The 25,745-nt window shown below is 43.1% G+C and overlaps 2 protein-coding genes across 2 annotated transcripts; both read left to right on the top strand.

Annotated features, from left to right (window-relative positions):
* The first annotated feature begins 1,767 nt into the window (after positions 1 to 1,767).
* On the top strand, positions 1,768 to 10,053 carry nfil3 (nuclear factor, interleukin 3 regulated). The gene is made up of 3 exons (XM_083983790.1): positions 1,768 to 1,996; positions 5,160 to 5,224; positions 6,988 to 10,053. The coding sequence occupies exon 3, from the start codon at positions 7,098 to 7,100 to the stop codon at positions 8,454 to 8,456; it is 1,359 nt and encodes a 452-aa protein (XP_083839916.1). The 5' UTR covers positions 1,768 to 1,996; positions 5,160 to 5,224; positions 6,988 to 7,097; the 3' UTR covers positions 8,457 to 10,053.
* A 1,435-nt stretch (positions 10,054 to 11,488) lies between these two features.
* auh (AU RNA binding protein/enoyl-CoA hydratase) lies at positions 11,489 to 19,209 on the top strand. The gene is made up of 10 exons (XM_083983795.1): positions 11,489 to 11,768; positions 12,911 to 12,978; positions 13,242 to 13,329; positions 13,615 to 13,701; positions 14,548 to 14,640; positions 15,164 to 15,220; positions 16,451 to 16,638; positions 16,752 to 16,802; positions 17,830 to 17,877; positions 18,587 to 19,209. The coding sequence occupies exons 1-10, from the start codon at positions 11,528 to 11,530 to the stop codon at positions 18,662 to 18,664; spliced, it is 999 nt and encodes a 332-aa protein (XP_083839921.1). The 5' UTR covers positions 11,489 to 11,527; the 3' UTR covers positions 18,665 to 19,209.
* Positions 19,210 to 25,745: the final 6,536 nt, after the last annotated feature.

Raw genomic sequence — 25,745 nt, 5'->3', positions numbered from 1 at the left:
AATGGCGGAGCAGAGCCGCAAGCTGCTCAGAGCTACGCTACTTAGGCTAATGGGATTTCTTGGTTTCCCTCATCAAACTCCTCAAATTCACAATCCAACAACTCCAAAACGCTCTGGTGGACAAGTTGTGACCTGCACATTCACCACACTATGAAATAATAATAGAACCTTACGAGATAGAGTTGTTTTTGAGGCAAATACAGAGACTGCTTGCCATAAAACTGCACCCGACGGAAATGTGCATCAGTGGTATTACATGAATTTACCTCTAAAACAACTCTGTCTTGTAACGTTCCATTATTATTTCATAGCGTGGTGAATGTGCAGGTCACAACTTGTCCACCAGAGCGTTGTGGAGTTGTTGGATTGTGTATTTGATGAGTTTGATGAGGGAAACCAAGAAATTCCATTAACCTCTGTAGCTCTGAGCAGCTCGCGGCTCTGCTCCACCGTTCTAAAAATAGCTTGCACCGACAATTAAAGGTAACGAACCTACTCTTAAGACTATAGGGATTATCCCTTTACCATTGCAAGTGTGTTTGACATTTTTGTTTATTTCTTCGGGAGGTTCCTTAGTGAATGAAATGACTAAACGGCTATCTAAGGAATCAGATCAGATCCTCTTCTTTAGTTGACAAGGAAATCACCTTGTTGCCTCCTGTGAGTGACTGATGCCACTGTGCCTCCATGTGTTACAGATAAAGTTGGTTAGGGGGGAAAAAAAACTTAAGTGCAATATACTCTCAACACAGCGGCTGTAGTTTTGTACTGTCCAACTCCTTATGAATCCTCCCTCACATCATCCCTTGACCTCATGATGTTTTCCATGGAGGTCAGGAAAAGTGGTCAGGATTGGACATACTTCTTCAGGTTTGGACCGCAGCCCTGGACTCGCCCGGAGCCTGGTATGCAGCTGCAGCAGCCATTTTAACTCTGAACCTCCAGGTACAAGGAAGATCCCAGTTTTCACGAGCTAGAGCGATCCAACAGCGTCCTCTAGAGTCGTCAAGAAGAAGGAAAATGAACCAAAACAAAATAAATACTAATTTGTCTTAGGCTATTTCATTATTCTTGTATTGAGCATTGATGTGTTCATCTTTATTAGATGAATTTGAAATTAAATTTGTTCTGTTTTTCCCACTTGCTTGTTGTGTTATTTCTGTCTATGCTACATTTGGTTGATAAACCGTTTTACGTTTTTATTTTTATTTTTAAATTCCTACGTTTAGATATAAGACTGGAATTATAGTAAATGTTTTAGCATTTTCAGACCAACTAATACTATTTCTTATCCTTCCTCTTTTATTATTATTAAGCTATTAATACTGTTGTTATTGTTGTCGTCGTTGTTGTTACTGTTATTATTATTATTAGGCTAATTATCTTTTTTGTGTTAGTGTATTCTTTCAACCTTATCATTACCGTCTGTTATTTAGACACAGTGATCAAACAAAGGTTTATTAGATATAAATGTAGTGATGAATTTGACTCTCTACATATGAGCCAGTCTGATCTTACACCACACACCTCCATCAGGACTTATTGTGGCTCACTTTTTGTGTATCAGCCGCGGTACTAAAAGATTTCGCTCCGCTGTCAACCTCCTGCCGGTGAACCACCGCACCTGAACGCCTCATACGCACCGTGGATGACGACACACATTTAGAAGAGATTGGAGCGCTCCGCTGAGGCCGAGAGTGATTGGCTGAAATTGAGAAATGCCGCGCTCCGATTGGCTCCGGCGGCTGCCACTTAACCTCGCGCTGCCCAATATACTTAACCAGTGACCTACTAACACACATCCATGAGACAAGAGCCACCTTGAAAGGAAAAAGACACGGGAGGAGAACGAGCCACATCAACTAACAACTTAGTAGGATTTTATATTGTTGTAGTTATTTCCTTATTAGCTGACAGGAGAGCTCCGCTTGCTCCCTGAGCTCGAGACGCGGCGGAACCCCCAGAGCCGAGCCTCCGACCGGGAGCTGCTGGAGAGGTACAGTTGTGATTTGAGGTCAACCCCGAGCCAGGCTTTTTTTTTTTCCTTTTCTTTTTTTCTTTTGAAATGTTGCAAAGCTTTTCTGTGGGATGCTGCTCTCCCCGCGGCGCCGCTGTGAGCTAACGGCTAAACCTCGCGCTGTCATGTTAAACGTGTCTTTCTAACTTATTGTTGCGCGTGCACTGCTGATAAAAGGCGGACAGTGTCGGACAGTGGAGCTGTGTAGTGAGTGTTGTGTTGTGTTCAGGCACACGGGCCTGTCTGTTACGGGTTTACACATTGCGACACGGTGTTGTAACCCAGAGTTTCATGTTGTGTGGCTGCTGCCTGCCTGCCTGCCCCGGTGTGTGGACGGCATTAACCCCAGTGAAGTGACCGGAGCAGCGGGGCTCGTAGGGCGTAGATACCGGTAGACCCCCACGCTCCAGCCGCCACTGTAATGAGTAAGCAAGACAATGATGTAATGAAGTAAATGCCCACATTGTCTCAATACAGGCTGTTACGCAAGGCTTTTATAATGTTATATGTGTTAATTATTCATTAACATATACATTTTTTATTTACACCCACTTACTCTCACACGCGGAGTGGTCCAAACAGAGGCCTGTATTGTTATTGCCACACAGGCAGATATTGCATAATGTCTGCAACCATAGAAATTGCTGGTAGTCGGTGGCCGGAGGGGAGTGTGTATTGTGTAATACGGACACAACGAGGAAATCTGGGGCAATAGGACGTTTGGGCCGAGCCCTCCTTTAGATCCACCTGGCCCTTCTGATCGGGTGAACCGACCGTGAACCAGCACCGCCAGTACCACCACCACCACCACCCTGGTGCGGTAACACTACCACCCATCCGCATCACGTGTCATCCAGATTTAGTCTTGATGTCATATGTTGCCTTGTCAGAAGAGACAAAAGGGAGAGATTATTCCCGCACAGACACATTTACACATCTGTAATGTTGATCTGAAATAGACAAATAAAAAAATAAGCTTTTTAGAAATGAAAAATGAAAAATCCAAGTTGCTTGTAAACTACAATAGAGCTGATAAGATCATATTAAATCTGCAAATCCACACTTATATTCTTCATCACATTTACTTGAATGTTGATCCATGCAGCCCTAGGAGCCAGGGGAGATGTCACCACCACACCCTCAACCCTTTTCATTTCTCCAACCTGACATCTCCCTGCCACAGCCAGGGCTTACATTTAGTTATGTGGGGTGTGTGCGTGTTAGGATGAGTGTGTGTGTGTGGGTTATGAAGGCGAGTGACTGCCGGGTCACATGTTATGATTACAGCTGTCTGTCGTCCTTTGTTCCTTCCCTGGATGAACAAAAACAGACAGAATTGCCTTTTTAGGTAACACTCCACTCAAACCCATTGTTGTAAACCCACGATATCTTTATAGTGAAGAGCTGTTGTAGAGTTATTCAACAGTTGATGAAAACTGAGCTCAGTGCTGCTTAACTGTATGTTCAAGGTAAAGTTGGTTCAAGTTCAAACCGACAGCGTTACTGTATATAACTGAACCCTATGTTAAACACACAACTGTACATGTGGCGTGTTGTTTTCCTGTCGTCTGGTTGATGTGTCATTTTGCAAATTCTTGATAGATTACACATTTTCCTAAAGTTTCATCCAGCTTTGACTTTTTAGGATCTGAGGAAGCAAAACCTGATTCATTCTGGCATCTGACTGACCTCAGGTCTGTTGGATCTAGTCGACACTCGACAGTAGAGGTAGAACACATTGCAAAACCCATGAATCAGTGTAGACTGTTTTGGGTTGATAAAAAAAAACAGACTTGTTTATTGAGAATGAAACTTATTATCATACAGGTGTCATTGTGAACTTGTAACTCAGTGGTAAACTAGACATAATTTGAAAATGTGATTTGTTTTTTCACAAACATGCACTGGGATTATGCGTTCATGTTTTGTTTTGTTTTTTTGTCACTGATACCAATCATGTGAAAGTGAAACCGACTCATCCACGGCCGATACTGATTGTTTTTGTTGCAGACGGTGTATGTTACATCAGCCTCGCGCACCGACATGTTTGGTTTTAGTGGCCCGTTGTGTGCTGGTACAGTGAATAAGACTGGGTCACGTACCCTGTGACCAGTTGATTTTCATTTTGAAATGAGAAAACCAGAAGCAGGGAGCAGTTTGTTTCCAGATCAGCGAAACAGAAAACAAACCTGTGTCCATTTTTTCATGATGGTAAAAAACCTGCAGTTGTCAGAGTGACATCAGTTGATCTGTGTCCTGTGATGTGACCGGTGGTGTTGCAAAACCTATTCACACTGTTTACACAGCCAAACCTGTATTGTTCTAAAACATGTTCAGGCCGGAGTGACACACACTTACATCAGACTGTTGACACATGAAATACAGCCTCAGTGGTATTATGTGAAAACATGGAGGGTGATGAGTTCAGGTGTGCAGAGGAAAGCTCATGCATGGGCAAGCTTTTTGGATCAGGGGCCACAGTGAGTTTTAAAGAGGAACTATGCAAGTGTGATCGCTTTTCCTCTGTGTTGCTAACCCTCCTCTTGGCCATGTGCATTTGTTTACCACGAAGCTGGCAAAAAAATCAATCCATGGAGCGGTGGATGACGTTATATAACATGTGTGATGTTACAACGTGTCGTCTAAACTGTCATAAACAAAAGATTGCGGGTTATGGAGCGCATTTGTGTCGCTGTGCCACAGAGATGAGAGCTGGGATATAAATAGCTATAAATGACATGTAAAAGCCATTACCTAAAAGTAAAAGAAAACTTGCTACATTCAGTTTCAGTGGAGCAGTGTTGTTGGTCTCCCTTCTTTACCACTGCATCAACGTTTTTGGTCTTTGTTATAATTTGGACAATTTTGCACCAATATTTGATGGCCCGGATTTAAAAGCCCAAGGGGCCGCATATGGCCCACGGGCCTTAGTTTGGCCATGCTAGTTTCCTTGTTAGAGCAACAGAAATAGAACAGAGAGAAATCAGCGTTGTACCTGTGTTACTTAGAGCCACAGACTGGCTGATATAACATGGAAACAAGCTCTATGTAGTTAGATATGAAAACATTTATCAGTGTTTTTAATATATTAATATGTAACTTTATCTTTCTGTGTTCTCTCTCTGTGTGTGTGTATTTTCAGCCTCTCCACCTTTCCAGCCTTTCTGAGAAACATGGAGGATACCTCTGGAGTTCACAGTCCACACTGTAAGACCAACCTGCTTCTACTAAACAAGCTGATGTTAGTTATTAAAACCTCTGTGATGTTAACACAGTACACTGATCACACCAGTGCTCTCTTCTAAAGACACTTTCTGTGTGTGTGTAAACTGCCTGACGTGTGTGAGCTGACTGCAGCTCCTCTACGTGCCCAGGGCCTCGTCTCTTTATTTACACTGCAACGTGTAGCCTTGGAGTTATGGGAAACCATGTTGATCAAAAGAGAAAACAGTAAAAACAGTGATATAAGAGGTGGAGGTTTATTATGAGGCAACTCAAAGAAAGACTGGTCTTATCTGGGCATAAGAGAGGAAGAGGTTTTCCTTTAAGTGTCAGCAACTGCAGAATGACAACAACTATACTTAGAAAGATGAACCATGTCAAATTGTAACATGTACAATTAATTACGGGTACTTAAAAATAGGAGCAGATGTTGCACAGATGGTGAGTTGCAGGATGGGAAGACATGCAGTGTCTCTCCTTCACTCAGCAGCCTGTCACTGCTGTGTGCTCACCACCCCCCTCCACTGGGTCAGAGTGACAGCCCAGCACACAGCAGCCCCCCCCCTCCCATCCCACTGTTAATGAGTACAACATGAAGTTAATGAATAATGGCCTCGTTCTGCCTCTGTACCTTTTGCCCATTCTTGTCTTCAACGGTCATAATAAGATCACAGCAGCAACAATACTGTAAGAAAACAAACAGCAGCTCCTGTCTGCTGCCAGATAACAAAGAACACAGTCACTAACAAAACAAAACTGGTCAGAAGATGATAAATATGAATTGTTGATGTCTTTGCATTTTGTACAGCATGTCAGACGGAAAATTAAACAAACATTTTTCATTGTTATTTGACACTGTCGGTGCATCTGACAGCTGGTTACTAGGGAGATAGTGAAATATGCCAAGTTCTGTTCATACAAGGAGTGGTGTTTACATGGATTCACTGACTGCAGACACTCAGTGGAGAAACATCAATATCAACTTGAATCAGATTCAAGGGAATAAGTCATCATTCAGTGGAAATACATGACAAAATGTCATTAAAGGGATAGTTTCACATTTTGGGAAATTCGCCCATTGCCATAACCCCTATAGTCATAGCAGTAGGTTCATTACCTTTAATTATAGGTGCATGTTGCTTGAGGCGCAAGCTGCTCAGTGAACACAATGGAGGTGAACGGTACAGGTCCCCTGTCCCTCATCAAACTCATCAAATACACAACTCAAAAATGCTCTGGTGGACAAGTTGTGACCTGCACATTCACCACACTATGAGATAATAATGTAACATTATAAGACTCAATTGTTTTCGCGGGAAATGCGTAACCGGAACTACATTCCAGACACGGCTGCTGGGAAGAGTGATTTCAAAAGCGCAAGTAGTTCCGAATATTTGCTTTGTGCGTCGTAGTGTTACATAATTATACATGATTATCTCATAGCGTGGTGAATGTGCAGGTCACAACTTGTCCATGAGAGTGTTTTGAAGTTGTTGGATTGTGTATTTGATGAGTTTGATGAGGGACAGGGGACTACTGTTTCAACTGTTACCTGAGCAGCTCACGTCTCTGCCCCGCTGATCTCAAAACAGCATGCACCAATAATTAAAGGTACTGAACCTACCCCTATATAGGGATTATAGCAATAGGTGAATTTGCCAACATGTTGAACTATCCCATTAACTTGGTAAGATGATTAAGTTTGTGTCAACATGACTGACTCAACTCTCTCTTTGTCTGTTCCACAGATTTCCTGAACTCCAGTGGATGAACTGAGTTTGGTCACTGTTGATGCACACCAGCATTATGATGTACAGTTAAAGAGCTGTGTGAATACTGACACTACCACAGTGGTAATATGCAATCAATCAAACAAGAGATGGACTCCAGTGAGTCATACAGCGGGGAGGACGCCCTGGTCCTCGCCGTGGCCTTACAGGGGGCCAACAGGGACCTGATGGGCCACAAAATCTCCGCGATTCCATTCAAGGGTAAAACGAGCTGTCGCAGGAAAAGGGAGTTCATCCCGGAGGAGAAGAAAGACAACCTGTACTGGGAGAGGCGCCGCAAAAACAACGAGGCGGCCAAGAGGTCGAGAGAGAAGCGGCGCATCAACGACATGGTGCTGGAGAACAAGCTGATGGCGCTGGGGGAGGAGAACACCTCCCTGAAGGCCGAGCTCCTGTCGCTGAAGCTGAAGTTCGGCCTCATGAGCTCGGCGGCGTACGCGCAGGAAGCCCAGAAGTTATCCAGCGCCGCCGCAAACCTCTACCAGGAGTTCCTCCCGCCCGGTGCCGAGCAGGGCTCCTCCAGCAGGGAGCTGGAGCAGCTTCATCTGCGCGGCAGCTGCATATCGGTCATCAAGCATTCACCTCACATGCCCGAGACTTGCGCCGCGACTCCGGGCGGCTTCGGCGTCCGTCGGGCCGCAGAGGTCAAGCAGGAGCCGGCGGAGAGCGGCAGCTACGCGCAGGAGAGGAGCAGTCCCTACGAGCTCTACAGGAACTACACCGCCAGCCCCCTGTCCGCCGCCTACTCCCAGAACGCCTCCTTCCTGCACATGGCCCGCTCCTCCAGCGACTCCCCCAGGAGCTCCGAGGACGGGGCCGCCAGCAAATCGTCGGACGGCGAGGACGAGCAGCAGGTCCCCAAAGGGCCGGCGCCGTCCGCGGCCGACCCGAGAAGCGTCATTGTCGCCACACACAAAGTGCCCGATGCCAATTCTTCAGCTTTGCCCCACAAACTGAGGATCAAAGCCAGAAGCATCCAAATCAAAGTGGAGGCCGTCGACCCCGAGTACGAGTCCCCGTCCCCCAGCGGCGGCGGTGGCGGCGTCGGAGGAGGAGGAGGAGGAGGAGGAGGAGGAGCTAGCCAGCAGAGCACTCAGGACTCCTCAGAGTACAAGCAGCCGGCCCCCTGCCCTCTGTCAGTGCAGGTCACCAACATGCAAGGCTGGAGCCAGCAGCCGGGCTGGCCCAGAGGCAGAACAGAGACACTGTGGGACGGCTGCAGGACCCCCGTCTCTAACAGAACCCCGCCCCACGTGAAAGAACCTTCCTATGCACACTCGCACGCCGAGGACTCACACACTCACACGCGGCAGGACCCGGCCTCCGCGTCCGCAAGGAGACCGCCCGCCACGCAGCCGGCCTCCGTGATAGAATCAACCAAAAGCACCGCCGATCAGAAGGAGGCTCCTCCTAATAACTTTTTGTAATGTTGTGCATTTTCCACTTCATTTGCTGTTGCACTGTGTGGTTCTTATTAGGGTCAAATAATGTTTCCATACCTGTACATTTTCAGATAAATGGTGGTCAGATGAGGGCAGAGTTTACAGCACGGACTGTTTCCTCACTAAAGGCTGATGGGGTGTTGCTCCATCAGTCAGTTAACACTCGCTTCAATGTTAAAAACAGCTGGACACAGCTTCTCCTGTAAGGAGAGAAGAGGGTGTATAAAGTAAAACAAATCTGTGCCAGAGGATTTGACTTTCACTTAAAGTGACAGATCAAGTATAATTTGTGCACAAACAGAAAATTAAATCAGGAGCAGATGATGAAACGGATATTTATAAGACAGGGGGGAGAGATATGATGGACCATCCCTTCAGAAACATGTTGCAGCCTGCTTCTCCCATCAGTGGAGGACGCTCAGATAAAGTGTTTCCAGGCTTTACAGAAGTTACCTGTGTTCATCGCTCATGTACGACATAACATTGTTTAGGTGTGAAAGTTATTTCATTTTTTTTACCACGTCGTTCCTGACTGCTGTCACCGGGCGCCAGCCGTCGTCACACGCCTCCTGCTACTGAACACTGTTGTGTTGACCTTGCTGCCGTTCTCATCACATGTTTGGCGTGGCAGCAGTTTGGCCCTTCTTTGCCTTAAAGCTCAAATCCATGGAGTCAGTCAAGTGGTTGGAGAAGCAGCACACACCTCTGCTTTACAGGGAGGTTTTATTTTGAAGGGTTGTGATCCCCTTTCCTTGAAAGACAAATGTGATTTGATACACATCATGGGAAAACAAGACGTTTAATTGGCAACTTAAAGGTCCAATGTGTAATATTTGTCAAGGTTTATTGGCAAAATCTGAATATACTACCAAATAATATATTTGTATAAGTGTATAATCGCTATAAAATAAAATCTGTTTGGTTTTCATAGCCTTATAATTCTTCTTTTATAGCAAGGGTCTTGCTTAGAGAATGTCGCCATCTTGCGCCGCCATGCTTGTACGGGATGGAAAATCCGGCCAACCAGAGAGCACGTTTCAAGAGTTTCACGTTCATAAATGAATAATGGAATCAGAATGCTAGATGTCACTGTTCCCCCTCATTTTACACACTGGACCTTTAAAGTAAAACAAAACAATAATTAATGAATAAACGAACATAGGAGAATTGAATAATGAATGCCTTATGAATAAAGTTAAATTCAAGTTCAGTTTCTGTTCACCTACAGTATGTCCTGTTTCCCAGTAATTAGTGTCAAATGACATTTCTACTAGAAACTTTCTAGGAAAGTGTTTGGGTCACACACCCATGAGCTGCAGCTGTACTGACTGACAGTGTTAATGCAGCTCACCTTCATCAGTGAACCACACCACACACTGCACTGTCTCTGCTGTGCTTTCAAAAGCAGAGACTTACACACATATTTAACCCTTGAAGAGACTCCTGTGCTGCGTTCACTGGTTCACTGTTGCCAAACAGCCATCGCTTCTCTTCTGTGTTTTTTTTTTCAGTAGCCTCGTTGCTGACTTTAGACTTTTCAGGCTTTCACTTGTTACTGAGAATGTGTGTGTGTGTGTGTGTGTGTGTGTGTGTGTGTGTGTGTGTGTGTGTGTGTGTGTGTGTGTGTGTGTGTGTGTGTGTGTGTGTGTGTGTGTGTGTGTGTGTGTGTGTGTGTGAGACCGGCTGCAGAATTGGAGTGTAAATGTGTTTTATAAATCTCCGACATCTTCCGTCACCTTCTCTCCTCAGTTTGTGGAAATTAGATTTTTATTTCCAAAATGTCTCTGTGAAACTCATGAAATGAATTTCCTGCAGCCATTCAGAGTGATGACATCACACCCTATAACTTCCGCTGATCTATGACATTAAACAATACACTTCATTTTTAAACACGTGCTGTGTGGATTTGTCACAGTTATGAAAATCTCACTGATGAAGATGATGATGACTCCATTTTCCCAGCAGAACACTTTTGTCAAGATTTATTGTAACGGTGATTTTTTGTTTTGTTTTGTTTACAATAAACGTCTTGTCAATAAAAATGTGTTTTGTATTTTTTCATAGTATCCCACTATGAGCACATGTCATTTTAAAAAGGTTTGTAATTAAATGACATGTGTTAACAAACTGTATAATTCCAAAAACTACTGAAAAAGTCGACAGGATTCCCTTATAAAGCTCTGATTTATCCACAGAGGCAGATAGAAGATGATACTAAGACTAATATTTACTTAATACTTTAAATTTTAGTTTGTAACTGTCCCCACAGGGTCAAGGTCAGCTGCAATAGCTGAATTCTTACATTCAAATTAATAATATAATCATCTTTAAATGAAGTTCTGAGTTTAATATATAAAAGTTAAATGTTGCTCAATAAACAAAGAGTCTCTGAGATGTGAGTGTTGAAACTGCCTCCACATGAAATATAGTGATTTCATTTATGACTGGCTTCATAACAGACTGAAGAAGTAATAACATAGTGAATATGTAACCTATAGTATTTGGTCCTTAGTGTTCTCCAGTCTCTCTGGGCTGTGGGTGACAAGCAGGTGAACTGTCTGTCACTAACAGGACAGACTCATCTTTATTCTGATCACTAGCAGGACTTACTCAACTCATGGACTGATTCATATCTGTCCCTGTGCAATGGCAGCTGGGAGCTAAAGGTGGTAGAGGTCACCTACTTTAATGACACACTTTTTTTGTATTTATTTATATCATATTTATATATTTTTTAATTATTTAGAAATTATAAACTACTGCAACTGATAATGGAATTATTCAACTAAGTCATAACTGTAATAACTACTTATTACATAACAAAAATACTTGTAAGTTTATAATTAAAATAATTAATATACAATAAATTAATCTTAAATCTCAAGCTATCCATAACAATACATGACACTGTTCTTATATAATAAATTATATGAATGGATAGATTTTAATAATGGTCCGTTCAGGTTCAGACTGCAGAGGACCACGTGATGACGACATGTGACCGGGTTCATAGTTGAAAGTCAAGCAGCAGCACTGCGGCTCATCAGCTGGTGAGCATGGCGGTCCTGGCGGGACGCAGATCCCTGGTGCAGGCCCTCCGCGTGACGGCGGCAGAGCGGGACAGCGCGTGCAGGCTGTCGGCAGCCTTCTCCTCCTCCACCTCCCGGTTCCTCCTCTCCGGTCGGGCGCTCGCCGCGGCCGGGGCCCGGTGGAGCGGCCACGGAGCCGGAACACGACGCTACAGCTCCGAGGCGAAGGACGACCTGCGGGTCCGGTATCTGGACGGAGAGGACCACGGTAAGTTAGTCCCGGGACGGAAACTCGAGCAGCTCACGTGCAAGTGGGGGGTAAAAACGGTTGTTTTTTAAAACGGTACGTGACGTCATATCTCAACAAATGGGAAAAGTGAGAAACGGTAAAGTCTCGCTCCGCCGTCCACAGAGGACGTACACAAAAGTAGAGCCCCGCCCACCGCATAAACATGCGAAAGAGGGGATCCCGCTGACGTGACGTAGGTGATGAGAACCCCCACAAGACCCAGACCAGAGCCTGGTCCGGTCAGGGCCGGCGCAAGCCTCCATGGGGCCCTAAGCAAAATTTTATTTTGGGGCACTCTATTACTGCCAATAATACTGATTATTGATCATTTCCACACATATTTTAAACTTAATTCATTTTTTCTAATCTGTAATTACGAGTCATCATCCTAGCCTGGCATGTTTTTAATCCATCAATGGATTTTAGTCTGATATGGAACCAAATTCAGCTAAAAGTGATATAGCACTAAGTGGGATACTGAATGTTATCCAGGCCTACCAAAAGTAAGAAAATAAACCACTGCATTTACTTTAAACACATATTTTTTCTTGTTTTAAATAAACAAAGATAATTACGCAGAATTTCTCTAGGGGTCGACAGAAGTTATACGCACTATAGCTTTAAAAAGTGAATTGCTCTTTGGGGGCCCTTAGTGGCCACAGGCCCTAAGCAGGTGCTTAATTTGCTTATTCATGGGGCCGGTCTTGGGGGTCTCACGCACCTCCTGCTGCTGCTGCTCTGTGCAGCTACTGGACCCAGAACTGATCCTCCATCTTCCCCCTGCACCATGTGAGGTGGTCTTGTGTGTAGGAATACTGTAGTTCAGTACTGTGTTAAAGCAAAGTGCTGATTTCTCAGGAAACTACTAATAATATTTTACATAGTGAACATTTAAAACACATATGGGATTGCTTCAGTGGGTTTTTATAGGCAGCCCTGTACACTCTGACACACACTCTGCTTGTCAACCAATGTCCTGGTTGGTTTATGAACCCTTTGTTGATGTCCTCATTTTCTTTTCATGCTGCAACCAGGAAGTAATCACCTCTGGTCATGTGACACTTCTTGATTAAAAACGAAACATCATCTGTTAATCGTAATTTTGTACCTCTGTCTTTCAGGTATTGTTGTTGTTGGGATAAACCGACCAAAAGCCAAAAATGCCATCAGCAGAAATCTGGTCAAAATGGTATGTATGGATTTTTTTAATTTTAATGTAGTATATTATATATATGATGATGATGATGATGATGATGATGATGATGATGATGATGATGATGATGATGATGAAGTCAGAAGGAAAGCTGGATTCCTGCTTCACATAAGCTTCATGTAGGTTCCTGTTTGTCTGGCTCTTTCTTTAACACTTTTCCAAATATCTCTTAGAATAAATGTCTGTTTGCTTATCCAACAGAAAATGGAAAATGTTGAAGAAATGTTTCTCTCTTCCAGATGTTTGACGCCGTGGAGGACATCAAGAAGAATAACAAAGTGCGCAGTGTCATTATCTGCAGCTTGGTTCCTGGGATCTTCTGTGCAGGTACACCCTCACTCTCCTGTTTATTGTATGGTGGATTGCTGCTTGTAACATTTCATATTTAGTATAGTAGAGGAAACACTGTATCCTGTTACATACTGAGGAATCTGGATGAAGTCTGAGCAGAAACCATTAAGGATGATTTTACAGAGGTTTCCACCTCCCTATAAAACTAATGGACCGAGATCAGAACCATTATAAACAGTGACTGGAGCAGTCTCTCTCCTGCAGTTTGCTGGACATGCTGACTCTCCCTCTTTCTCTCCCTCTTTCTCTCTCTCTGTGCAGGTGCCGACCTGAAGGAGAGGGCCAAGATGCAGCTGAGTGAAGTGGGGCCATTTGTGTCTAAAGCCAGAGCCCTGATCACAGAGCTGGGTAAACACTGGTGGACTTTTACTGATTGAGTCATGGAGATGTTTTGGTCACATTTTGCCCTCACACACACACACACCTGAGCTCCAGCCAATCAGCTCTGATTGCTGTGGTCGTTGTGTGAGAAGGCTCGGGTTGAATGAAATAAAGAAAAAATCCGCACACCATAGGAGCTCCCTTCAGAGGATTTAATAGCGTGACGTTTCGAGCAGCAATGCTCTTTTTCAAACTGCTGGGGGCTCGGGTTGAAACCTTTTGTAGATAACATGAACAAATACATCGATTTCTTCTTTATTTACTGTAGAAACCTCTTCAAATGATCCATTACAGTAATCATATTGTTACATTGAGTCATACTACTAGTGCTCTAATAATTGTCAATAGCTTCTAGGTTACAGGTCAGCATCTGTATTAGTGACTGCTCTGTTCTATAAAGTTTATCAAAAATATATCAGGACAGACAAATAATGATCATTTCCTTGATGATTCGTCAATTAGGATGTGATCTGTGCTGCAGATGGAGATTCATGTTCATGTCCATGACTCATGGTTCTATTTAATAACAAAGAAATGTATTTGACTGTCAGATCTTATTTTGTCATCATAGTTATTTTGAAAACTGGAAAAACAAATCTTTAATGATCAAAACAATCTTGGCAATCTTGGTTAATTAGATTTTATTGACTAGTGACCAGAGTCTCTGTAGGTCAGAGAGACTCATATAATCAGAGTCAGAGGTGAGGTTTCTACTTCCTCACCAGGTGACAGCTGGATCAGAACAGAAGATACGTTCACTCACCACCTCACATCTCTTGATTGTTCCTGATTGGTTGGTGTTTTGTCTTCCAGGGAACCTGCCAGTACCAACCATCGCTGCCATCGATGGAGCTGCCTTAGGAGGAGGGCTGGAGATGGCCCTGGCCTGTGACATCAGAGTTGCCTGTAAGACTCAGTCAGCGGTCACTGATAAACACTGCTCTGGACCAGCTCCTGCTCATGTTTAGTAGAAGCAGCACAACATCTGGTGGATTCAGTAGAGTCATCAGAGGGATAGTTCAACATTTTGGCGAATTGGGCCATTGCCATAATCCCTATAGTTTTAGGAGTAGGTCCCTTACCTTTAATTGTTGGTGCAAGCTGTTTTTAGAACGGCGGAGCAGAGCCGTGAGCTGCTCAGAGCTACGCTACGGAGGCTAATGGGATTTCTTGGTTTCCCTCATCAAATACACAATACACAAAGGGCCAATTTGCCAAAATGTTGAACTGTCCCTTTAACAGTTGATACTAGCAGTTAGCAGTTGATTGGTTGTGAACCAGTTATAAACAGGTGACAAATGAAAGTTAAAACCCAACATAAAGTGTGTTAATTTGTGTATGTTGTAATTATATATTTTCTTTACTTTATACCAGTAGTTTTTCTGTGTGTAGTTGTATTCATAGTAAAGCTGCTCTTTGATCTTTGTAGCAACTACTGCCAAAATGGGACTAGTGGAGGCCAAACTCGCCATTATCCCTGGAGCAGGTAAGACTTTTACTTCATAATGTCTGCTTTAATCTTCTGTTGTTTGGACATATCTGTCCTTGAATTCATTTATACATGGCTATATATTTATATGGCAGTTGTAAGTGTTGCCCTGCTGCCAGATGTGGAGGGACAGGGTGGTGGTGGTGGTCTCCCAGTTTGAGTTCCTTCAGTGTCAGTTAAGAAAGTTTTCACACAGAGGTCTCCACCGCTCTAAAACTAATGGATGGTGATCAAAATTATTTAAAACAGTGGCTTAAAGGTGGAGGCAGACAAACACAGGAGGCTGTGAGGCTCAGTTTGTTTCTCTGACAACTAATGATAGAGACATCCAGGGGGGTTTAACTGGGAGACCTGGTGATTAAACCCAGCAATACAGCAGTTTCCCATTGAAAATCAGTGTTACTGTGGAACTGTTCACTGAATTTAGGAAATGTTGGGACGAACTGGTGGCAAAAACTAAAGATCCAGTTTTTCTGATGACCAAAATTCTTTATCTGGTTCAAATGTATAGTTGAAAACCACCAAGTGTATTGGAAAAAAATATGATAAAAAGTCAAGTTTGATGCTTGTGACAGACAACCACAACCCAGATGTCCACACAAAAGGGACATGATGTCAAATGATTTGGATCATTACAGATTTTTCTGGATTGTAGACACAGCTAAACAAAATAAATAATATGGGAAATTATTATGGGTAATGTGGAAAAGTTACATATTATATCTTCAGCTAATAAGAAATCAATGAATTGTTCTGTTACTTATAGTCACTTTTTTGCCTGCAAGTAACAAATTCTTAAAGAGACAGGTGAGCACTTTTCTGTGGCATCAGCAGGTATTAATTCCAGCGAGACCTGCCAGGGATTTTGTAGTTTACTATTCTGTCCCACAATGACTGTATATTTGCACATGACCAGAACACAAGGTTCCTCTCCAGCCTTGCTACTGTGTTTGCAGTGGTTTCCTTTTTATCTGAGGTGTGGTGATGAAGTGGATGAGGTGGTGTTATGCGCTGCACAGACTCCAGTCTTCCTCTGACTGAAGGGGCGTTGTTGTTTGAATGTTGACCACATGTTTGCAGCTTCTCTAGATGCTTAACATTTGTAGTACAACAACCCCTTTTTGAAAAATGACTCATTCTAAATGTCGGTGTTTAAATGTGTGTGTTACCGTCGGCCTCTGTGGTGTGGACCATGCTCCATCCAGGTGTCTGATCTCTCCTGTGCAGGTGGAACGCAGCGCCTCCCGAGGGTGATCGGCGTGTCTCTTGCCAAGGAGCTCATCTTCGCCGCCCGGGTGGTGGACGGCACCGAGGCGTGTCGTCTGGGACTGGTCAGTAGCTGTGTGGAGCAGAACAAGAGCGGAGACGCTGCCTACCTGCAGGCCCTGGAGCTCGCCCGAGAGATCAACCCTCAGGTAACCACTCACTGACGAGTTACAGGGACGTTAGACAGCAAACAATGCACAAGAACAGTTTACGGTCATTTATGAAGCCGTAGAAAGTCATGTTCCAATTTTTCTCTCCGCAGGGCCCCATTGCAATAAGAATGGCGAAGCTGGCGATCAACCAGGGGATCGAGGTGAGTCCTCTGCAGTGTGTTACTCTGGCTTTGGCTCAGTAGTCACAACAGTGTTTCAATTACCAAAACACTTTGAAAGGAACTCCTCTACTGTGTTAATATTGCATTAAAGGGATAGTTTGGATTTTTTGACATGAATTTGTATGACATCTCCATTAGCAGTGTCATGCATCAACAGTGACTTTCCCCCTACTGCGTCCTGTGAGCAGAGTTCCAGCCTGGTTTTGGTGTTGACGAAGGTAGTTCCGGCTAGTTGGCTGGGCTCACAAAAATAAAGCGCTCCCAGAGGAGGAGACCAGCACCAGCACACAGAGCAGAGTGGTTAGCATAGTTAGCATCTGATACTGTATGTTTATGTTGTTTGCTAGCTTAGCAGGCAGTGGCTGACACAGTGTTAGTGGCTGTGCTAATGCTAACTCCCTCTCTCTCTGTAGTGACATGGTAGCTGGTGTATTTAGCCCCCTCCCTCCATCCCCACTAGGCTTGTTTCCTTAGGTTTGTGATGTATAAAACTCAGGTCCACGTCTCTCTATCTCCTGTTGTTCAGAGAAAAGATGGCCATGTACTCTGCTTTGTAATTCCCTGTCATGAAAACCACAGAAAAAGTCCCATTCTTTAATTTTTACACATTATTGTAGGATTATGACAATTTCTCAATCTACAGTAAAATCTAGGGGCCTGGGCTTAGGGAAGAAGCTGTTGAAAACAAAACAATACAATTACCAAAGTCTGGAAATCCTCTTGTAAAGATGATTGGATGATGAGACTTTATTCTTCTTGTTGCTACTGTATTGAAGTAGGCTACACCTCTTTGTGTTTAAAGGTGAGACCCTGGTTTTGAGTTTCTCCATCATTGTTTTTGTAAAGTGAAACTCTGTTGTGAAAACTGAACTGAAGCAGATGGACGACACTGTAAATGTAGACGGAGGCTTGAGCTCCATCAGGCTGCTATAGGTGTTGTAGCAGAAACATGCAGAGACAACAGGAACTCTCCGTGTTCTACTGACAACATCCACTTCTCTTTCAGGTGGATCTGTCCACAGGTCTGGCCATTGAAGAAGCGTGCTATGCCCAGGTGAGAGTTTACACTGAATTAACTTTTATTCACTTCATCGTTAAAGGAGGCAGTTAACATGAGGGCCTGGCTGATTTAATTGGCCGATTATAGCCATTAGACAATTATCGTTAATCAGGCAAAAGTTGGCTGATAGACGACGATATTAACACGTATACTTTCACTGCTAAAGTGCAGGGAATATGACATGGTTTTACATGTCCATTTGCTACTATTTCAATCTGTTAGATTGTTTGGCATTAATAATGTGACAGTAAATGTCTTAATTCATACATAGACTAGCCCTTTGCATGATTATTTTATTTCCCAGAGCTTCACTAAGTTTTTGCACATCATTTTGTACTTGATTTTTTTAAAGCTAAGTATTAAAGGGGCTTATGATGTTATCTTAGAATTGTTCATATGCTGCTGTCCCCACACAGCAGTTCTGAAAAATAAAAGTATTTGATGATAGTGGGCTATAATGATCTGCCTTTAATTTATATCTCTGTAACAAGTGTTTGAACTATATTTAAGGGATCAAAATAAGCTATTTGTTTTCATTTATTTTATTTTATTTTGTGCATCAGCCAATGTATCGGTTATCAAACTTTTTTATTTCCTAATATCAACATCTGCCCCAACAAATCTATCGGTGGGGCCTTGGTAAACACTGACTATATACTGAGTGAAGCAGGTCTTGTTCAGTACTGACTCACGTGTTCTGTAGGTGATTCCAACTAAAGACCGACTGGAGGGTTTGGCTGCGTTCAAGGAGAAGAGGCGTCCTAACTTCAAGGGGGAGTGAGACGTCCCTCTGTACAGAGACAGTCCTGTCTTCAGCTCTGCTCCTGTTTCCACCGCTTCCAACATATTTATGGGCGACTGTACACATCAACGCATTAACCTGTACAGTATCCAGGGGCCCGCAGGACATGAGGGTCCATCCTGGCCCCTGATTGGGCCAGTGACTTAAATGTTCACGTGTAAAGCTGGATATGTCAACTGTCACTAGAGCATTTGGAGAAACCAAGTGAGTTAACCATTGGACACTGCTTCCCTGACTAACGAACCAGTCCAAGAGCTGCTGCTGAAACGTCCATAAAGTTGTGACTTCTGCGGATGAGTGATGCTTCAGAAAGTTTGTTGTTTTTTTTACTATGGTAGAAATGTACTACTGTGTTCATAGCACTGAATAACACCAGAGGTGTCTGCATGAAATCATTAAACAGCTGGTTTTTCCCTCATGTCGTCCATGTTCAGAGACCAGACAACAAAACACTGAGCCGCCTCAGTTACCACTAATACTGTCACATTTTCATACCTGTATAACATTAAAACCTCCTACACACACTTGTTTTTCAACCACAGAGCTTCTTGCTTGTGCATTTTACACCTCTGGATGAGTGAATTTAGGTTGTAAATAAAAAATTACATCACCCGTAAGTTCTCAGGCTCAGTCTAGTAGCACCCATGGGTGCTGAGGAGAGCTGAATAAAGCCTGGGCCTGGTTTCACAAAGACAGACTAATAACAAATTGTCAGACTGTAGAGGCAAAGCAGTTATGACTTTTCAAAATAAAATAGCTGAACCCACATCCAAACATTCAGCTTCCTTTACCTGAGGAGAAAACATTTGTCTTTAAGAAGAATCAACAGTTACAAAGAGGTGTTAGTGTAACAATAAAAGGGGAAAAAATGTCCTTGTCGCTCTACAACAGCATCATTGTACAAATTAGGAGCCAAGCGCAGAGCCGTGAGCTGCTCAGAGCTACGCTACGGAGGCTAATGGGATTTCTTGTTTTCTCTCATCAAACTCCTTAAATACGCAATCCAACAACTCCAAAACGCTCTCATGGACAAGTTGTGACTTGCACATTCACCACGCTATACGGAACATTACAAGACGGAGTTGTTTTTGAGGTTTGTGTGTGTATATATATATGTCATAGCCTTTCGTCTGTTCCATTAAAATGCTGACTTCACCTCAGCTGGGTCAGTGGTGGTTGAGATGGTTCAACCTGCTCACCTTCTCCCACCGGTCCCTGAGGGGAGCAACCTGGACATCCTCCTCCTCATCATCAATTTATTATTTATTTACCTTTATCGAATCAGAAAGTCCCATTGAGATCGGAAATCTCTTTTACAAGAGAGACCTGGCCAAGGTAGCAGCCATGTAAAATCAGCCCATACAAGATATACAATAAACACTATTAAGCATTAGTTAAGCATTAATAAATACATTTATAACACATGAATACTCATTAGTATGTAGTTTATAAATACAGTTAGTGCTTATCAATGATGAGTAAAACATTTTTATAAACTACATACTAATTAGTATTCATGTGTTATAAATCATGAATTCAGTATTTCATGCTTAACTAATGCTTAATTGTGTGTACTTATTATAAAGTGTTACCCAATAAATAATAAAACAGATACTCACACACAGTTCACACCAGAAAAACAATGACACTCTTCCCTCACTATATATCAATATCATCTCTTCCTCTCCACATCAGTGTGTGTTCACTACAGTATTCTAAAGTGACAGAGACCAAAACTAAACACATGTTCTCTCCAATTTTAGTTTTTTTTGTTGTTTCAGTTTGTCATCAGGTGATAAGGCCTTAATTTTATTATTTAAAATGTTTTTTCACATCTAGTTTCAGTTAAACACATTAACCTCAGCTTGTTTTCAGTCACTGCTACATTGAATGTGTTCAGTCAGTTTGTGTTATTTACTTCAACCTCAGAACTGAAACAAAATTGGACCGGCGAGCTCAACGCACATTAGGTTGAGAGATGAAGAGTGAAGAGAGTGAAGTCCCAGACAGTCTCCAGTCTCCAGTCGACAGGTGTGTGTGTGTGTGTGAGTGTGTGTGACATCACTGCAGCCACGTCTGTCTCCAGTCTGAGACCAGGACGGAGTTCAGGGCCGAGTCGTGGCCCTGTGACCTCGGAGCCTCAGTGCTGATGCTGGGGTCAGGATTTTCAGGAGGATAGAAATGGAGTGTTTGTGTGTACGTGTGTGTACGTGTGTGTGTGTGTGTGTGTGTGTGTGTGAGCCTGTTAACAGACTGTTGAGCCCCTGGCCAGCGGTTGCGTGCAGGCCTGGCCTGTGGCTTCGTGTTGCTGCTGCACAGAGCCTGACACCAGGCTGCACATCCCCACTGTGGCTGGCCTCCTTCCGGCAGATGTCCAGCTTCAAATCCCACCACAAGTCAAGGTTGCGTAAAAAAGAAAGACCGGTTCCCCAACACTGAAGGCAACCCAGGCTGCTGCTCATGGGAAACGTTGAAGGTGTAACTGTAAGCGGCATCCTTCACTGTGTTTTTTGACCCTTTTTTTTTCTTTTTTAAGTTTATTTTTCTTGGCGAACAGCTTCTGTCACCACAGGTCAGCCCCAGCCTGATTCCTCCCAGGACATGCTGGTTGCTGTTTCAACTGTTTCTCAACAGGTGGCTGTGGGCCGCAAACGCTGCCGAGGGGAACCCCGGGTGGAGTAAACACTTTGAGACGTCGTGATCTCGGCCTCGGTTTCAGCTGTGCATCATCATCATCCTCAGTGACGGGTACGACGAGAGATGCTCATCGGCTCTGCACTCTTTCACAGCACAGGTGTCTCTAGTAACAGTGTAACCGCTTGGTTCTGTTCAGGGTCCTGGTTCTGCTCAGGCTGAAGTAGACTGGGTGTCTTCAGGGATTTTGCAGAAATCTGAAAAAACCTGGATAAAGAAACCCCCAGACTGTCAGCACTGATAGATTCCTCCTGGATTAGTGTTTTAGATTTTCTGACTTGCTAAAACCCTAAACCCCACTGTCTGAATCAAATCCTCAGTGGCCGGAGCACATTTATCCATTCAATCTCTCTTTAGGCAAAACTATAAATAGGTTTCAGCAGTTAGACACAAGTTGCAGAAGTTGCAGTTTGCAAAACTCAAACACGGTTTCACCCACTAAAACGCATAGTGAACTGTGATGCACTCTTGATGCATAAGGCAGCAGGTAGCCGTGGTTACACACAATTACAACACAATTGTCACAGCACAACAAACATGTTCAATCACACTTGTTGCTGATGGTGTGATGAAACATTAACCAGGTCAGAGGTTGTTGAAAGACATACCGTATATATACACACATACAGTATACAATATAGCTATGTGTACGTGTATATTTTATATACAGTATACATACACACATATACGTATATATATATATATATATATATATATATATATATATACTGTATGTATATAGTCCATACATAGATACATAAGAGCTCCAGTCTGCCCCTAAATAGGAGCATTTTGCCCCTAAAATTTGAGTGTATAAGTCAATTTTTCATCTACTTGAACCTGCACAACCAGTAAATTTGCCTTTTTTTTTAACCCTGGTGAAACGTTGAAGGTGCGACTCAAAATATCTGATATCTGTCATTACAGGTGTCAGGCCAATGTGTGTGAGGATCATGAATGACAAGAAAATGTGAATATTTGCTTTGTAAGTTGATTTGTGCTCCAACAAAAAAAGTTAGTCTGAAGCCCTGTATATACATACATATATGCTGGTATACTTTTGTGTGTGTGTGTGTGTGTGTGTGTGTGTGTGTGTGTGTGTGTGTGTGTGTGTGTGTGTGTGTGTGTGTGTGTGTGTGTGTGTGTGTGTGTGTGTGTGTGTGTGTGTGTGTGTGTGTGTGTGTGTGTGTGTATCAATATACACACATATAGACATATAGGCACTGAAATTAAAAACTGGGGAGATGAATGACTCCACATCTGACATAAGATTCTACTGGTCTTGTCAACTGTGATGTGCTAATTGACTTCACTTGTTGTGGAGTGAATTACTTTTCTAAAGGCGCTCAGTAATTAAATCTATCATGTGCAAGTAGAAATAGTAATTGTATCTCCCTCTATCCTCTGCTGTTTTACATTTTAAAGATGCACTGTAGCTTTTCCCAAAAGGTCAAAGGTTAAATGGTCCAATGAGGTTCTAAAGCAAAAGTCAGAGGACAGTCAACCAACCTAAGAGATGTTTCACAAGCCTTTTCATTTATCCACAGATGTGTGTAATATCTGTCTAGAGATGTTTGTGAATGATTGAACTAAAAAATGTTGTCTTTTTATAATGACATCACTTCATCATCACTAATGGTTATGTTGTCTCGCCTCCTGGTCTCAGAGTCGGTGACAGAAACACTGAAAATCATTGTAAATGTCAGCAGGAATGTTTCTGTTGCTTCACTCGACTTTCTCCACATGGACAGGACCAGGACAGACTGAACCAGTGAAGGGTGGTATATGGACCTTTAAGATTCCCAGTTAAATGGCTACTTCCTGCCCTTACATTGTTACAGAGAAACAAACAGTTCCCACAGAGAGACGCACTTGGCAGGAGGGGGAGGAAGGCTGTCCCTCAGACGTGTTTGATGTGTGAGGTCAAGTTCATGTCCAGGTCAAGAAGTGACACCAAGGTTTGTGAGTGTAGCAGTGGAGGTCAAGGTAACACCACCCGGAGTCAGAGGAAAATACTGGGCTGGTTTTAGTAACGAAATGGTTAATATTTCACAATCTGTTGTGACTGACAACAAGATACAGTTCTATACTACATACATTAACATCACTGTGTGTATGTGTGGTTGACTTTTTGTACTGACACATGGGATTTGTTAGCCTAGAAATCTAGACGCACCCTAGCGGCAGCAAAAATATTTGCTCCGTAGGTCTGGCTTGTCAGGCTAGGGATTTGTATGAACCTCACTAAATGTCTTGGTTGGGTTAATGCCCGCAAATGTACTGTGTGTCTTTTCTATTTTCTCTATTTATTCTATTTTTTAGCATTTTATGTATAATACTGGATGTATAGCCTACTGTCTACTTTCTTTAAAGGGATAGTTCAACATTTTGGTAAATTGGCCCATTGCCATAATCCCTATAGTCATAGCAGTAGGTTCGTTACCTTTAACTGTCGGTGCAAGCTATTTTTAGAACGGTGGAGCAGAGCCGTGAGCTGCTCAGAGCTACGCTACGGAGGCTCATGGGATTTCTTGGTTTCCCTCATCAAACTCATCAAATAGGCAAGGCCAGGCAATTTGATTTGTATAGCCTGTTTTTACAAACAGTTTGTATCAAAGGGCTTTACATGGCATCATAACAACATCCTCTGTCCTTATAGACCCTCACATCGACTGAGGAAAAACTCCATGGAAACCCCTTTTAACAGGGAAAAATTGGAGAAACCTCAGGGTGAGCAACAGAGGAGGGATCCCTCACCCAGGACGGACAGACGTGCAATAGATGTTGTATACATGAATGTGCAGGTCACAACTTGTCCACAAGAGTGTTTTGGAGTTGTTGGATTGTGTATTTAGTTTGATGAGGGAAACCTGGAAATATGTCTCTGTAGCGTTAACTGAGTAGCTCACGTCTCTGCCCAGCTGATCTAAAAACAGCTTGCACCGACAATTAAAGGTAATGAACCTACTCCTAAAACTATAGGGATTATGGCAATGGGTGAATATACCAAACTGTGGAAATGTCCCTTTAAGGTAAATCAAAAGCAGCTGTGATGAGACCCTGATACTAAAACACAGAGAAAACTAAAGCACTGAGTAAATTTAGTAAGCCTTAACTCAGGTTTTCAGTTGGAGATGATTGTGAGTGTGCTGCCTCCTGCTGGTGCAGCAGCTCTCACAGCGTCGCACTGAAACTCAACTGTAAAGACAACAAACTAGATCATAATGTTACTTGATGATTTAAGATGCAACTGCTTGTTTCATCTGCAGTAGGTTTTTGTTAATTATGTCAGTTATGATACAGTCAGCTCAACTTTTCTAATGCTGTGAAGATGTTGAATTCACAAAGTAAAGTCTTTGTCCTGATGCTCGTCTGTGAGATAACAAAGGACTGTTGCCATGACAAAACACTATGATGACACATGGCACAACAATGGGCCTCATGAGTGTGTGTGTGTGTGTGTGTGTGGTAGGCACACAGCTTAAGAGAAGGTCTAGATCTTGAAAACTGGACTAAAAACCAAAGTGTGAGTTTGTAGTTCTGCAAGTGAAGCGTGTGTTGAGTCAGCAATACCACATGACATCATGCCAGAGAGGGCTGTTAGACCTGATCCTGGTGTGTAGTGGTGTAAATGGAAACCAGAGTGACTGCTGATTAAATGACCTGAGGCTGATCCCACACTGTGACATCCAGGAACCATCAACAGCTGCACTGTCTCCAGCACCGTGGCCTGAAAGGAGGAGACATCCTGTCCACTGGATGTCCAATCATCACCTGTGTCTCAGAGAGGGGGTGGGACACTCAGCTTCAGCTTCAGATCAATACTGATAAAGTAGCATACAAAAGTTCAGGTGCCGCTAGTCAACATTTCTGTTAATGTGAACAGTTCAGCAAGTGGAAGATGAAATGATCTCCTAAAGAAATACGGTAAAGTTAAACTTCAGAGTGAAAAAGGGAAACAAAGAACAGGAAACCCAGGAGACTTGAGCTCTCAGATAACTTTGACCAAGGTATCAGGCAAGATATTTACTACTAGTTACTAACTATACAGGATGGCCAAACCTTTGTTGAGGGCCCTTATCCTTTTCTGTCAGTTTGAAAAATGTAAAGACATATAACATAACATTGTGTATATTCTTTAAAATGTAAAGGGAATGTGCCATCTGTAACTTTATTCCTTCTGGAGATCATTTCATCTTCCACTTGCTCGACTGTTCACATTAACAGACATTTTGACCAGGGGTGAGTGTGTAGAAGTTGTGTCCTCTCCTGTGGAAGCAGCTCCTAAACCCAGTCTGGGTTCAGGAAGCAGACAGACACCCTCTCTACATTTTACATCAGGCCTCAGATTGTCTTACAGGTTTAC

The sequence above is a fragment of the Trachurus trachurus genome (assembly GCF_905171665.1).
Source record: "Trachurus trachurus genome assembly, chromosome: 12".
NCBI classification, from domain to species: Eukaryota; Metazoa; Chordata; class Actinopteri; order Carangiformes; family Carangidae; genus Trachurus; species Trachurus trachurus.
This window is presented reverse-complemented; position numbering and strand designations above follow the sequence as displayed.

What these genes read in the sequence shown, in the direction of transcription:
- nfil3 (XM_083983790.1), top strand. Translation starts at nt 7,098, where the DNA reads ATGCAATCAATCAAACAAGAGATGGACTCCAGTGAGTCATACAGCGGG.
- auh (XM_083983795.1), top strand. Translation starts at nt 11,528, where the DNA reads ATGGCGGTCCTGGCGGGACGCAGATCCCTGGTGCAGGCCCTCCGCGTG. An exon ending in CTGTGACATCAGAGTTGCCT is followed by an intron (nt 14,641 to 15,163) that starts GTAAGACTCAGT and finishes TGATCTTTGTAG; the next exon opens with CAACTACTGCCAAAATGGGA. An exon ending in CCCGAGAGATCAACCCTCAG is followed by an intron (nt 16,639 to 16,751) that starts GTAACCACTCAC and finishes TTCTCTCCGCAG; the next exon opens with GGCCCCATTGCAATAAGAAT.